This window comes from Mobula hypostoma, chromosome X1 (genome assembly GCF_963921235.1).
Source record: "Mobula hypostoma chromosome X1, sMobHyp1.1, whole genome shotgun sequence".
Lineage (NCBI taxonomy): Eukaryota > Metazoa > Chordata > Chondrichthyes > Myliobatiformes > Myliobatidae > Mobula > Mobula hypostoma.
The window spans coordinates 11,940,710-11,956,894 of NC_086128.1; the positions used below are offsets into that span (position 1 = coordinate 11,940,710).

A 16,185-nucleotide genomic window follows, 5' to 3' on the forward strand; every position below is an offset into this window, starting at 1 on the left:
TAAAAGGGGACAAAGGGGGATATGGAAAGAAAAACTTGGGAGGAAAATATGAGAAGCTATGATACAGAGAAGCTATGATCTAGAATTCAAGCAGGGTGAAAATTAAATCAGGCCATCCATTAAAAAAAATGGAATTGGATGGCCACTCGATAAAATAATTTGTAGGGGTACAGGGGGAAAAAAGCAGGGGAATAGGGCTGATTGTCCAGCTTTCAGGGCCAACATAGTAACAAGGGGCCAAATGACCTCCTGTACCACAACAATCCTATAAACAGCACCCCCCAAGCTAGGAAGAAGGGCCTCTCCTATAAAAATATCCTAGTGTTGGTTTATTATTACATGTAGGCCAACGCAAAATAATATAACAATACAGAATAACAAGTCTAAAAGCTACCAAGGAAGTGCAATGCATGCAAACAATAAAGTTCAAGATCATAACAAGGTAGATTGCGGGGCCAAAAATCCATCTTGTTGTGCAAGAGGTTTGATAACAGCGGGATAGAAGCTGTCCTTGAGCCTGGTGGTATGCACTTTCTGGCTTTTGCATCTTCTGCCCGATGGGAGAGAAGAGAATGTCTGTCGTGGGTGGGGTCTTTGATTATGCTGGTTGCTTTACTGAGGCAGCCAGAAGTATAGGTAGAGTCCATAAGGCTGGTTCCTGTAATGTGCTAAGCTGCATTCACAACTTTGCCATTTCTAGTGGTCACATGCAAGCCTTCATGCATCCAGACAGAATGCATCTATGGTGCATCTATTTTCATTTCTCAAACCTTTGCCCCTCTTTGGATTCTTTTACTTCATTGTTTATGGTTATGCCTTCAACAGTCCAGGACCTGCACACTGGAATTCCCTCATCTCCTCTGGATGCTTTTAACCTAAGCATGTGGCTGGTCTACATGTACAGTGACACCCTTCAAGGGCCTTATGTTCTAACTGTTCAAGGAGGAAAAAACAATTAAAACGATGAGACACACACACACACACACACACACACACACACACACACACACACACACACACACACACAGACGCTATGCAATGTTTGGATTGCTCATGCATAGACAGTGGCCTGAATATCTCCTTCAGATTCACAGCAGTAGACAAGTTACAAAACACTAAATTAAAAGCAGTTCAGTTTAAGTTTAGGTTTCAGAGTTGATGCTGGTAAAACATTTACACCATACTAGGGAGCAGATTACAAGCTATAAACAACTTGGAAATCTTGAGCAGCCGGTTTCAATTTAATTTTCCCTCTGCATTCCTTCTCCAAACTCCCAAAAACAGACAAAACAGCTACAATAAGTCAACTCCAAGTCAGTCACGACAGTAGATTCTACACAAGTAATCTACCAAAAGCAAGTGTCATTCTGACAGTTCTACCAGTTATGATTGGTGTGTAAAAAAAGATTTGCAGGAAGCACTTCAAAGTGAAGTAGCATTTCATAAAATGGAAAAAACAACAGTGTGCCATGGTCTGTGCAGTATCTGTTTATGTAGGAGTCAAGGTTAGATTTTATTGGTCTTTGCATAAACCCCATCTCTTTGTACCTACAGCTTTTACCATTTAAAGCATCTGTAGCTCCAGCTCCTCAAAAGGGCCTGGAACTTTTAATGAAGACAGAGCATGCCAAACATGTACAAAAGGAACCAATGCTAGTCTAACTGTTAGAACTGTACAGAAATACAGGCATTGACAGATTCTACCAGCTCAGGTGTCAGGGATCAACAATTCATTTTTTTTTAAAAATTCATTTTTATGTTAACCTTCAATCTTTGGATTTCAAATGTGTACAACTCAATGAAAACAAAAGGCCAATTAGGGGATCCTCAAATCACACTGTAGCATTTAAATGGTCTATAGGAGGAGATCACTACATAGGCAAATTAATTCAATTACTATTCCTCAACACATCTTGTGGGGTTTCAAGACATCTTTGCTAGGACTAGTCATTTTTACTAGGTATTCACTGGTTTGATCACTGCTTTACTTGAAGTAGAATTAATTTTATTACATTATTTGTAATGTTCATGTGTGATGGGGTTTTGTAGTGCTTGCGCACCCAATCCAAAATTCCTCAATCACTTCACTTGCACCTTTGGTCACATCCAGAACACATCCTACAAGATCAGGAAAGCTCAAAGCCTCTACTTTCTGAGGAGGCTGAAGATAGGAGGATGATGCACATCTATACTCATGTCCTTCTATAGATGCACAGTAGGGAGCATCCTGCATCACTGCATGGTACAGAAACACTGCGGTGGACAGGAAGGCTCTACAATGGGTAGTCAAAACCACCCACATCACTGGCACCGGCCTACCTGCCATCAGGGACATGTACACAGAAAGGTGCTAGAAAAGGGCCAGTGACATCATGAAGGATCCCACACACGCTGCTCGCAAACTGTTTGTCTCACTCTCATCAGGGCGTAGGCTACATAGCATCCACGTGAGGACCACCACACTCCCAAAAAAAAGTTACTCCCCCCAAGCAGCAAGGCTGATCAACACCTCCACCCACTAACCCAACCCACCCCTTACCACCACCATCATTCCCTGCCAAAGTCACCTTATGTACAGACACTCCTGTGCCCATCACTTTATGGACATACAATCTGTATGTACAAGTCATCTTGTACATTGATATTTATTTTGTGTTTCTTTGTTATTGTGTTCTTATCTTGTGTTTTTTTTGGTGATGCATTGGATCAAGAATAACAATCATTTTGTTCTCCTTTACACTTGTGTACTGTAAATTATTATACAATCATAACACACAAACTATCTACTTGGATCAGTTTGCAATACTGATTTTAGGCCATTGATTGCCTCCTTGGCTCCAAGCATAAAATCACACTCCTTCATCTGCAAATTTGTAAGCATCAAGTTTCCCAATCCAGATTCAGAGACAAAAATCAAAAGAATTCTGAACTCCAACCCTTTGCCATGTAGACAGTTACATTTCCCTGAGCCAGCTCCAGAATTTACTGTGGATCCAGCCTCCACCCAAACCACCAAGCTTAACAGCAGCCCAATTTAAAAATCAAGGTGCTGGCACAATAAAATTCTCATGCACACAAAGATTTAAATACTGCTGCATTGTGTTATTTTAGACCATAAGACCATAAGGGAAAGGAGTAGAATTAGGCCATTTGGCCTATCAAGTCTACTCCACTGTTTCATCATGGCTGATTCAATTTTCCTCTCAGCCCCAAACTCTTGCATTCTCCCCATATCCCTTTCATGCCCTGACCAATCAAGAATTTATCAACCTCTGCCGTAAATATACCCAATGATTTGGCTTCCACAGCTGCCTGTGGCAAGCAATTCCAGAGTCATCACTTTCTGGCTAAAGAAATTCCTCCTCTGCTCCATTTTAAAAGGATGCCCCTCTATTCTGGGGCTATGTCCTCTGGTCAGACTCTCCCACCATAGGAAACGTCCTCTCCACATTCATTCTACTAAGATCTTTCACCATTCAATAGGTTTCAATGAGGTCACACCCCATTCTTCTGTATTCCAGCAAATACAGGCCTAGAGCCATCAAAGTCTTCATTTGACAAGCCATTCAATCCTGGAATATTTTTGTGTACCTCCTTTGAACCCGCTCCAATTTCAGCATATCCTTTCAGCATAAGGGGCCCAAAACTGATCACAGTACTTCAAGTGAGGCCTCACCAGTACTTTGTAAAGTCTCAACAATACATCCTTGCTTTTATATTCTAGTCCTCTTGGAATGAATGCTAACATTGCAATTGCCTTCTTCACCAGACTCAACCTGAAAGTTAACCTTTAGGGAATCCTGCACAAGGACTCCCAAGTCCCTTTGTGCCTCTGTTTTTTTTGCACTCTCTTCATTTAGAAATGAGCCAACCCTTTCATTTATTCTACCAATGTACCAATTGGTTAAATGAAACCACACCATTGGTTTTTTTTAAAAAATTGTTCCTTGACGTTAGCTCAGTACAACAATCTCACTTCAGATCCAAGAATTAAGGGACCAATCCTCTCCATGGACGTAGCTTACATTCAACCCTATCAGCACAGAAAATTGATTGAATGGACTGCAGATACTGGAATCTGGAGTACAAATTGCCAGAAGAACTCAGTGGGGTTAAGCAGCATTTGTAGAGGCAGAAAGATGTTTGATGTCTCAGGACCTGAAACTTGACCCATGTGTCTCCAGTTGCTGCTCAACCAGCTGAGTTCATCCTACAAGTTACATTTTTTTTTTAAATGACCTTCTTTCCTGTCATAGATTTTGGTAAATCTACCCTTTACTTCTGCATGGTATTGAGACTATTGTATTGACAAGGGTTTTGCCCTTTACAAGTCCTTGAGATGTCAAGCAGAGGCATAATTGGCTTGCTCACTTGGGTACAAAAGCAGCTGATGAAAAGCTGAGTACTCACTTAGCCTCTGTCATGTGACCCTTCAATCAACACTGCACAAGATGAAAATTCATTAATATTTCTCCATTAGTTTGGCTGCTACATTTGTACAAGAGTAACTGCAATTGAAACAATGCCATTGACTGCATCGCATTCTTCTGCTAAACCCCAACAACTTGATAAATTACTAAACAAATACAAATTCTTGCTTTCCAAGTTGTTCGGAAAATTAAACGAAAGTGCCACACCTTTACCCAATGCAGGTACAATGGGCAAAACAGCCTTCACTCATGGCGAAACATACTGCAATTCTACACAAAACAGAAAATGCCCGTCTCAACACTTAGCACAATGGAGCATTCTGTACAGCAGATAATCCCTGCACAGAGGCACCAATTTCCCAGATCACCAACCCTACATTCGGATTAGCTTTCCCAGGACCCAAGGGCCTGAACATTAGTGCTTTTGCCAGATAATGTTTCCTTTCTCCAGCTCCCAAACCCACGAATGTGCACCATGTCATCTGTGGAATCTATGTGGCCCATGTTAACAGTGCAAGGTTACATGAGTTGGAATTTCACTATCATTCTGGACAATAGGTCACAGCTTTTGCTCTCTCAAATAGATTCTGGACAAGACAGCACTGCTTTGTAGGAACTAAAACTTTTTACACAAGATGTAGATAGGTGAATTGCTGCAAAGATTAATGAGGTTAGTCCACAAGCCAACACAAAAAATAGAAAGTGTTGGAAATACTCATCAGATTGGGTAGCATCCATTGAAACAATTAACATTTCAGATCGAAGTACTTCCAGTATTTTTTGAATTTTAGATTTCCAACATCTACAACCATTTCCGGACTTCCTAAATGTTTCACAGAATATACATCTCTTCAGACTTGCCCTCCATATTCCACAGCTCTGCATAGTGTATTGTCCATACCAGAGTATAGTCCGTATGTTCTCAATCTCTGCACCCAGCCCTCCCCTCATCATCACAGGGCAGTGCTGCCCCAGTCACTAAATTATTCCACTTTTTCTTTCTACTAGGCAATCCAAATGACCCAGGTGCTGAGCCAAGTTTTCAATCATCCTTGTTAATCTCCCCTTCTCAAGCAGAGCATCATTTCTCCACCCAGCTCTTTTTGCATCTAACATACCATACAATTGGAAATTGCTGTTACTGGATGGTCCTTACCTCACACCCCCACTAACAGTCAATGCTTTGCCATGTCAAGTTGTCAGCAGTACTATGAGCACTTCTGCTTCTAGTTCCTGAGATAGAGTTTCAATCCTGTCCTCAGGTGCTGTCCACGTGGCGGCTGCACATTCTGTGTGATTGTGTTTCCCCTCAGATATTGGGTTAATTTGCCACAGTAATTTTCCCTTTAAATATAGCCAAAATCATCCTAAGGAAGCTAATGGCCATGAGAGAAAGAATTAGAGCTCAGGGGAAATAAGACTGATGGGTTTGCTCCACAGAGTTAGTATGGTCCTCATGGATGAGCGCACTCCTATATTGCAATAATTTCCTAGTCCAATTCCTAATCAATGCATAGCTAATAATGTTAAATGCCCTCCAAACCACCCTACCCCAAAGTGAGTAGGGAGCAAGTATGGAAAAACAGTGAAATTGCCCCACCAGTTGAAGCAATCATATACCAATAAGGTGTTTCAGGTACAATGCCTTTCTGTAGTTTTACAACAATTACTGAGGTGGGTGGGGGTGGAGGGGTATTCTGGGATCTGTGGAACTTCATCCAAAACAGGCAAAAGATGGTAGGAGAGGTGAGGAAAAAAGCTGTGCCTTCAAATTATTGACCCTGAGATGTGGGCCAGTTGTTCATAGCCCCTGGCAATCTGGCATCATAGTTAGAGTTTCACTTGTTTTATTAACCATCAGTTTCCATAGAAAGATTAAAAAGACAGTCAGCCAATGGATAAATCCTTAAAGATTAAAGATTAGATAGTAACTTTGTCACATGTACATCAAAGCAAGCAATAAAATGCATCATTTGCATCAACAACCAACTCAATCTGAGGATGTGTTGGGGCAGCTCGAAAATGTCACTATGCTTCCAGCACCAATACAGTGTGCCTTTACTATGCCAAGGAATGGCTCCTCCCACATTCCAAATATGTATGAGGTAGTACCCTTACTAACTAGCAAGTCTTTGAAATGTAAGAGGCAACCCACAACTACAGGGAGAGCATACAAACAACAGTGGCAGAAATTGAAACCCTCAGTGATTGCTGGTGCTGTAAAGCATTGCGCTAGCCGTTATGCTACCAAGCCGACCCCCAAATCAGAGCCAACACTTGCAGACCAACGTGTACATTGAGGACAACATAATGGAAGCCTGAAGGACTCAACCACGAAAGACCAAAACAAAAAATTTTGCTGACTTCAACATTTGACAGATTATGACAAGACAGGAATTTTAGGTTGTACGATGTACAATACAATACTCTCCTGCCAAGACTGGAGCGGACTTCCACCTTTCAGGTTACAAAGTCTAATGACTGTAAACAAGGTCAATTAAAGGCTAATTGCAGTTGTTCACTTTCATCAATAAATCTCCAACTTCAGGAGAAGAGATCAATTCTAAGAGGGTCAAAGTTAAGTGACAGGGAATGACTAGTTTCCTTTATTGAAGAGATATCCTATTCCCATTGTTGTGTTTGAGTCAAGTCATTCATGAAACCAGTAACATGCAGAAAAGCAGAGTTTGGGGCATCCTGCAGTGAGCGACTCAGCTCTCATCTCTACAAGGAACAAATCAAATACATGACATAGTAACTTCCACTTCCTTTGAAAACTGTTCCAACTGTACTCAAGAAATTTGTCATCAGCAGGGCATCCACCACACTAAACACATTCTCTCTCTCCCCATGTCCAGCATAGAAGTAGCAGTGTGCACTGTCTGCTAAATGCAACACAGTTATTCACCTCCAACAGCACCTCCCCAACTTATGACCTCTGCCACCAAGGACAACAGGCACATGGGAACACCACCCCCTCCGAGTCACACACCTTGCTGACTTGGAAACAATCACTGTCACCAGGTCCAAATCTTGAAACTCCCTCACTAGTGGCACTTTCACTAAGCATTATTGTACAAAGCAGCAGCTTACACCAACTTCAAGGCATTAACTGTTAGCCTTCCCAGTGATATCCATATCTCAGAACAAATCGAAGCAGAAAACAATTAACATTTGGAGGGTCATCAAGAAACTAAATGATCATTTCATTCAAACTTTTTTGAGCACAATTAGGCCAATTGGCCTATTGAGTCTGCTTGCCATTTCATCATGGCTGATCCAATTTTCCTCTCAGCCTCAATCTCCTGCCTTCATCCTGTACCCCTTCATGCCCTGATCAATCAAGAATCACCAACCTCTTCCTTAAATATACCCAATGATTTGGCCTCCACAGCTGCCTGTGGCAAGCAATTCCACAGAGTCACCACTTCTTGGCTAAAGAATTGCCTCCTCTGCTCCGTTTTAAAACAACGCCCCTCTATTCTGGGTCTATGTCCTCTGGTCTTAGACTCCCCTACCATAGGAAACATCCCCTCCACATCCATTCTACCAAGGCCTTTCACCATTCAATAGGTTTCAATGAGGTCACTCCCCATTCTTCTGTATTCCAGCAAATACAGGCCCAGAGCCATCAAACACTCTTCATATGACAAGCCATTCAATCCTGGAATCATTTTTGTTTACCTCCTTTGAACCCTCTCCAGTTTCAGCACAAAGGGGCCCAAAACTGATCACAGTACTTCAAGTGAGGCCTCATCAGTACTTTGTAAAGTCTCAACAATACATCCTTGCTTTTATATTCTAGTCCTCTTGAAATGATTGCTAACATTGCATTTGCTTTCCTCACCACAGACTCAACCTGCAAATTAACTTTTTGGGGAATCCTGCACGAGAACTCTCAAGTCCCTTTGAACCTCAGTTTTTTTAAATTTTCTCTCCATTTAGAAAACAGTCAACCTTTTCATTTCTTCTACCAAAGTGCATGACCATACACTTCCCGACACGGTATTCCATCTGCCACTTCTTTGCCCATTCTCCAGATCCATCCAAGACTTTTTGTGTCCTCCACTTCCTCAAAACTACCTGCCCCTCCATCTATCTTCTTATCTTTGCAAGAAAGCCATTAATTCCATCATCCAGATCATAGACATAAAACACAAAAAGCAGTTCTAATACAGACCCCTGTGAAACACCACTAAGTCACTGGCAGCCAGTCAGAAAAGGCTCCCTTTATTCCCACTTCGCCTCCTGCCAATCATCCACAGCTTTACCCATACTAGAATCTTTCCTGTAATATCATGGGCTTGTATCTTGTGTGGTACCTTGTCAAAGGCCTTCTAGAAATCCAAGTACACAACATCAACCAATTATCCTTTGTCTATCCTGCTTGTCATTTATTTAATGAATTCCAAGATTAATCAGGCAAGATTTTCCCTTGAGGAAACCATGCTGATGACAGCCTATTTTATCTTGTGCCTCCATGTACCCTGAGACCTCATCCTTAGTAATAGACTCCAACATTTTCCCAACCACTGAGGTCAGACTAACTGGCCTACAGTTTCCTTTCTTCTATCTCTCTTCCTTCTTGAAGAGTGGAGTAACATTTGCACATTTCCAGTCTTCTAGAACCATTCCAGAATAGAGTGATTCTTGAAAGATCATTCCTAATGTCTCCACAATCTCTTCAGCCACCTCTTTCAGAGTCCTCGGGTGTACGCAATCTGGTCCAGGTGACTCATCTACCTTCAAACCTTTTAGTTTCCCCAACAACCTTCTCTCTAGTTATGGTAACTTTACACACTTCATGACCCCTGAAACTTACATCATACTGCTAGTCTTTCAGTGAAGACTGATGCAAAATACTTATTCAGTTTGTCTACCATTTCCTTGTCCCCCATTACTACCTCTCCAGCATCATTTTCCAGCAGTCCAATATCCACTCTCACCTCTCTTTTACACTTTGTATCTGAAGAAACTTTTGGTAGTCTCTTATTGGCTAGCTTACTTTTGCATTTCAATCTTTAACTTCTTAATGAATTTTGATGCCTTCTGCTAGATTTTAAAAGCTTCCCAATTCTCTAACTTCCCAGTAATTTTTGCTCTATTTATGCTCTTTGGCTTTGTATGTTGGCTTTGACAAGGTTTTGTCATCTTGCCTTTAGAATATTCCTGAAGGTCGGCCCTTTAACATAGCACCTAACTCGCTGAACTCCCTATGCAGAACCTTATCACTTGTCCTACCCACGTCATTGGTACTTACACAGACCATGACTTCAGGCTGTTCATCCACCCACTCGAGAATGATGAGAACTTTATCAGAGATATCTTAAACCCTGACAACCAGTAGGCAACATACCATTCAGGAATCTTGTTCTCACTCACAGAACCTCCTGCATGTTCCCCAAACTAACAAATCCCCCATCATCACAGCATGCTTATTTGCTCCTTCCACCCCTTCCCTTATGAGTCACAGAGGCAGACTCAGTGCCAGAGACCAGACCACTGACTTTCCTGTTAGGTCATTCCCCCCCCCTCCCCCCAGTATATCAAGTGATATACCTGTTGAGGGAGATGGCCACAGGGGTACTCTACACCAACTCCTTAACCCCTTTCCCCTTCCTGACTGTCACCCAGTCTCCTGTGTCCTGCACCTTGGGTGTAATTATCTATCACCCCCTCAGCCTCCCAAATAATCCGGAGTTCATTCAATTCCAGCTCCAACTCCTTAACACAGATTGTCAGAAGCTGCAGCTGGATGTACTTCTCTCAGTTGCAGTCATCAGGGAAACTGGAGGTCTCCCTGCCTTCCCACATCCAGCAAAAGGAGCATTCACTATCCTGCTTGAAGTCTCTACCATCTTAGCTGATCAGATATAAAGGAGGGAAGGAAAAAAAACTTGAGCTTTTCTTTTTCTGCTTTCTGACTGAAGCCTTGAAGAGCTAAAGCCTCAAGATCACCACTGACAACAGCCACTGTGCTTGTCCTCGCCTTCCTTTAATTTGCTCTTGCTAATCAATTACAAAGGCCAATTGGTCACTAGTCAAAGCTTGCTTCTTTTGTTTCCCCCCCCCATCGATGTACTGACCTGCTGCAGTCTTTTGTACTTAGGTTGTGGACCTGATTGAAGTCCCCTTCCTCTCAAAACTACCAATGTCTGGATTGGCCATTGGTCAAAGCCCTTTTCCCAGTCAAATCCAGACATACCTCATGCAGTGTGATTTGATTAATGCAAGCTGACATTTCACTCACATATTCAGAAAAGCAAGGCAGGTGACAAGCAAAAGCCGTAATATAGGACATCACCCTACTACTCAGAGCTACTGGAAGCCAGGGCAAAGTTATGATCAGCAAACATCTGGCAATCACCACTTACCTGATCAGAGCTGGGAAGCAAACTGGGCAAGAAAGGATATAAACAGTAGACTTTTTCTTAAAAAAAAAGACAAAGCAAAAACCAAAAAGTCTCACGAAAACAGCACCCACCTTTGTAATTGACGTAAAGACTTTCTCTAGAATAGCATTGGGCTGTGCTCTGCGTGGTCCATTTGCTTGGATTCTAAGGGTCAAGGCACATGGTTTGGCAATAAACCTGTTTGAATAAAAAAAAGTGTACTGGTTTACTCAAGCCATATTTGTTGTGAATTAAAGCTGCAAAGATTCAGGCATCTTGCTAATTCTTCAACAAACATCCAGATTACAAGATCAGGGTGGTGAGCCAAATGACCCATTTGTGCTATACAACTCTTCATCATAAGCAATATAATTAAATGATGCAAATACTTTGCTGAAGTTGATATTGTACAAGCCAGAAAAGATAGCAGAATCAGTTCTTTATCCAATTTCTCCCTGGAAATCAATTGAAAAACTGCATTGAAAATCTGTCTCATCAAATGGGAAGTGATCAGTTAACTGTATGCAATGCAGGAGAATGAATAAAGCATTGACTAGCCAGGGAATAAAACCAGAACGGATGAAAGAAAAATCCTTCCAGTTCTAAAAATAGTGCAAAAACTGTGAGGAAATGTGAAATTTAAAGTATTTCAGTGTTCAGAGACCATAGCCATCTTGCCGCATCTGATAGGGAGATCAGGAGTTGCAGGCCATGACTAATTCTCCTTTCTTTTCACTCCTTCTCCAGCCCCACCTCTGACCAAGCTTTGGTCACTTGCTTCAATACCTCCTAATGCAACCTAGTGCCAAAATGTTTGTTCGCTGCCCATGTTAATTATTTTGAGGACAGTAGATCAATGCAAGCTGTTGCTTAATAATTGAAGCTGCTTTGCCAACTTTTCCCCACAAAAAAAGTTTTTTAAAAAAAAAATTAGGGCAATTGGCTCAGGCAAGTGCAGTGCTGGCATGTTGATAGAATATATCCTCACAAAACTGCTGTGTGTTCTACATGGAAGCATGCAATGGCAATTTTAACAGTGAAACAACTGTATCTAGTCTAGTTTTAGCAATGGATAGGAAATTGGGTCTGTGCAAACTTGTCAGCAGGAGTGGGCGACATAGTCACAGAGCTTGACAGCATCTTCACTTTAGAGGGCTTGGCTCCATGGTATTACTCAGCAGTGTTCTTTTCACCAGAACCACATTTGAAGAGTGTCCAGTATCAAACAAAAGCTGCTTTATGCAAAGACTGCATCACTTTATCAAAGTCCAAACTTAAAATGCACTGAGTGGGTGTCATTACTACTGGTAACAACAACAAAAAGACAAATGTGTATTACACATGTGCACAAGACAGTCTGATCTCAATGCATTCATTAAAACGGCTGCACACCAGAATAATTAAGCATGGGATTGACAGCACAGAACAGGCCATTTGGCCCAAATGATCTATACTAATGTTTCCTCATGAACTTCCCAAGTTTATTCTTCTTCAGATCTTTATCCATCTTCCACTTGAAGGAATCTGGTGCCATTTATTTCAACCATTTCTTGCGAGTTCTTCTGGACAAGTCTCTGCTGCATTCCCCATTTGGATTTATTAAATGGCTATCCTGCAGCAAGACTCACCTACTACCCAAGACCTATCCAATAAATTGATGGATGACCTGGTTTAGTTTGGGTTCTTGAAGGCAGGTATTCAGTAGGTGGAACAGTAACCATCTGTTAAACTGAAGCTCCATCAGCACTCTTATCACTGAAGATCGCAGAACATTAGTCAAAAAGGCGAGCAGAAAATATACTGCATTACAACAATAGCTATACTTAAAAAAACTACATTATTGGTTTACACATTAACAGGACATTTGGCCCAACTAGTCCATTCTGGCTGTGAAGCATTTGAGATGTCAGGTGGTTGTGATAAGTGCAATAGAAATAAAAGTCTAGAAAGTCAGGAATCAAATCAAAATAATCCAATGTGAAAGCAATTCTTAGTGAGGATTTAAAACTTATTCTTGAAAAATTGTGAGTTTGGTTTAGCAACATAAAATGGAGGGGGTAGGCATGGTGGGCTTGCTCTCTCAGAGCCATGCAGATGTTGTAGAGTGGGTAGTCAGCCAGAAATGTAAATGTCACTCTCAGAATTGGACAGCACTTGAGCATGAAGGGAGAAAAAACAAACTAACTGGTATTCACTTGACCATAGTCCTGCCCCAAAGGATTTCACCCCCTCCCAACTGGATGTTTAGCCCAATCCTGAAACACACACTTAATCACTATACCCAACAAACTAGCAAAAGCAGAAGGAATCAAATAGGAATTTCATAATAGCAACCAGGGAAATTTAGCATTTTAGATGTGAAGTTTTAAATTAAAAATTGATTGCACAATTTGTTTCAAACTACAGTTCCTTTCTAAAAGATAAAGTCAAGAGTGACCAGGGTGAAGATTTCAACATTCTACCTACTGAATATTCTTTCCTCCCCTTTAACTCCATTATCATCATGAACTCCAATATTTTTCTTTTACAAGCAGAGTATTGTCACCAACCACCCATTACCTTACTGTACAAGTGTCCTTTAAAAAGGGTCAGCTTTCAACCTGCTCAAAGAGAACAAGATACTAAATGTCCGTAATTATAGTCCGTTATCCCTTGCATTTGCACTGTTCCTTCTCCAAATGCTTTTCTATCCTTTCTATAATCTAACATCCTGGTACACCCAAATTAGGTATCCTATACAGAATAATCATTTTGCTTTTTGTTAAATGGCCATGGGTGTAAATTAAACAGAGAATTCATTTGCTTTATATGCCTGCAGATTGTTGGTTACCTAAATGGCCTGTGCAGCTGCAAACTATTACCCCTTTGGTCTGCTACCACCATTTCAAATTTATTTTGCAGACTTTATGCCCTGGAATCAGGAACTATTCAACAGTAGTTTCAAAATGTGTCTTAACTCATGCTACAACATACGCATGTCATGCAAGGAAGAGATCAAAAAGATACAGGTCATTCCAGAGGGATAGCTATCAGTGAGGCATTATTGAAGGGCAGTCAGTGCCCACCAAACCAAATCCAATCATTGCTCTGTGGCACACTGCCAAGTTAAAGAGCTGCTAGCAAAATGTATCTGCTAACAAAAGAGCAGCTGTCTAAACAATATAGGGATTGCTGGGATAAGCCAATGTCAGAATCGAAGAATAATTTCCCCATAGGAAAAGCACAGGTTCACACATGCTACACAAGACCGCATTTCTGAAATTGTAAACTCCAGTTTCAGTCGTGTGGTAAACAGGTTTGAGCTGCTGGAGGGCAAAGATCAGCTTCATGGGAGTATTTACATGCAAGGTTTATTTTTCCTTATCACAAAACTTGCTGCTCTCCAAATGAAGAAAACATTCCCTGTCTGATATAGATTTATAAGATGCATTCCTATCCAAACTGTTCTCCAAGGCTTAGAAAAAAGGATTTAAAAAAAGTGTCAAAGTGAACCATATACAAGAGCCTTACAATCTTCTACTTTAAATAGAAGACTGTAATCTTTATTACAGTCTTCTATTTAAAATACCTTAAAATGTTGGCATACATTTAAACTTTCAATACATACAATTTAGTACAGATCATAATCCTTACTTGCAAAAGCTAATGTTTGGAATACCATAAACAAGCTGATGTATCAGTACCCCAAGATTACTACTTTAATCAATACCCAACCACCTTGCCTACGCATGCAATCTGGGCTTGATTTATGTTGCACTCATTGAATTCACTGAGGAATTTACAAGTTTGATAAAGGGCCAGCACTTGCTATCAGAATAACCGGGAACTAATGGCACCCACTGGTACAATTGCAGCCATGGGGTAAATGCCTGGTCAACAGTGACTATCCAGGAGTAATTTTTAGAATTACTCAATTCTGAAAACGCCACCATCTTACTGCCCACCTTACCACAACTCTTGAACATCTGTAGTTGAGGTGCTTGTATGGTAGATGTAAACTTAAGTTATCACAGAAAATTCAGGGAAAGCAGTCAGTGACTAGATTTTTTTTTGTGAACCAATAACTGCCACAGGGGGAAAAAAAAATTACTAAGACATTCCCATTCCTTAAGGGAAAATTTTGAAAGAAATGTGACGTAATCTCTCCTTTTGCCTTGATGCCTGATTAGCACAAGATTCACCCTCCTTCCCAATCATAAACCTCACTCAATTAAAGACACAGCCCACTGGATCACATAGGTGACTCTGGTCACAGATACATTAATTCACAACTGTGGAATCACTAGCAAGGCTGACAGTTACTGTTCACCTCCCAAAAAAAAAAAAATCCACTCTTACCAAGCCTGCTTTTTGTTCAAAAGGGATAGTTAAAATGGATCTAGATTGAGAGTGACTGGAGTCTCAAAAGACACACCAAGGACAGCAGACTACCTTCTCTGCAGAACAGAAACAAATCTGGTCCACTGTGACTCACTGCAGTCCTGGACACAACACCACCAGTGAGAATTCTCCTTTCTACAAACGTTTGTATTAAAAGTACACAGCGCATGTTTCAAAAACCAAAAAAAAAATTAACTGGGGAAAAAAGCTCACTAGTATATTCAAAACAGATATTATTGGAAATTAAAGGAAAGGTATATGGGTCAGTGCAGCAAAGTAGTAAAAGATCAGCCACTTTGAATGGCAGAGCAAGCAAGAAGGGCTGAATAATCTGTTATTAATGGGACTTACATTCTCATTTTAAAGCAATTGAACAAATTAACTTAAAATGCAGTTCACTTCATTAGCATATGGGAGTTAACAATTAGAAAGGCAAATATAATGTTGATCTAATTGCAAAAAGGGATTGTGCACAAGTGTAAGAAAAATGTTTTGTTGCAATGAAGAGTATAGGCAAGATAAACAAGTTGGTCCAACCTACCCAGATCACTCCATGGAACTGCGCACCTCTAAAGCCCTGGAATCATCCTTGTAAATCTACTAAGCACTGTCTCATACCATCCCATCTTTGTGATGTTGTGACTACAACAGTGGTTTCATCTAATTTGTGACTTGGCAGGTGTTTCATACAGCTCTAGCATGATCTCCCTGCACTTGTACTGCATGCCTTAGCTGACAAGTTTTCAATGCATCTTTCCAGATGTCCTATTTGCTCAATCCACCAGACACCAATTCTTGAAAGGCAGACAAAACAGACATATGGGTTGCATCTATAGGAAGGGGGTTCAGATGCTAGATCCGTTGTAACCATCTTAACAAAAAAAAGGCCAACATGAACTTTCTCATCTAGGACCTAACAAAGTGACAAACAGTCAAAACTCTTCCAGGTGGAGAAGGGACTACTCACACACAGGAATCTAGTG

At 40.9% G+C, this 16,185-nt stretch overlaps 1 protein-coding gene across 2 annotated transcripts in view; it reads right to left on the reverse strand.

The window, feature by feature from the left end:
- cers5 (ceramide synthase 5) overlaps positions 1-16,185 on the reverse strand; it is a 132,131-nt gene that overhangs the window by 82,547 nt on the left and 33,399 nt on the right. For both annotated transcript variants that reach the window (XM_063037017.1, XM_063037016.1), the window contains exon 2: positions 10,915-11,020. In XM_063037017.1, the coding sequence (XP_062893087.1) occupies positions 10,915-11,020 (106 nt within the window). The remainder of the gene's footprint in view (positions 1-10,914; positions 11,021-16,185) is intronic.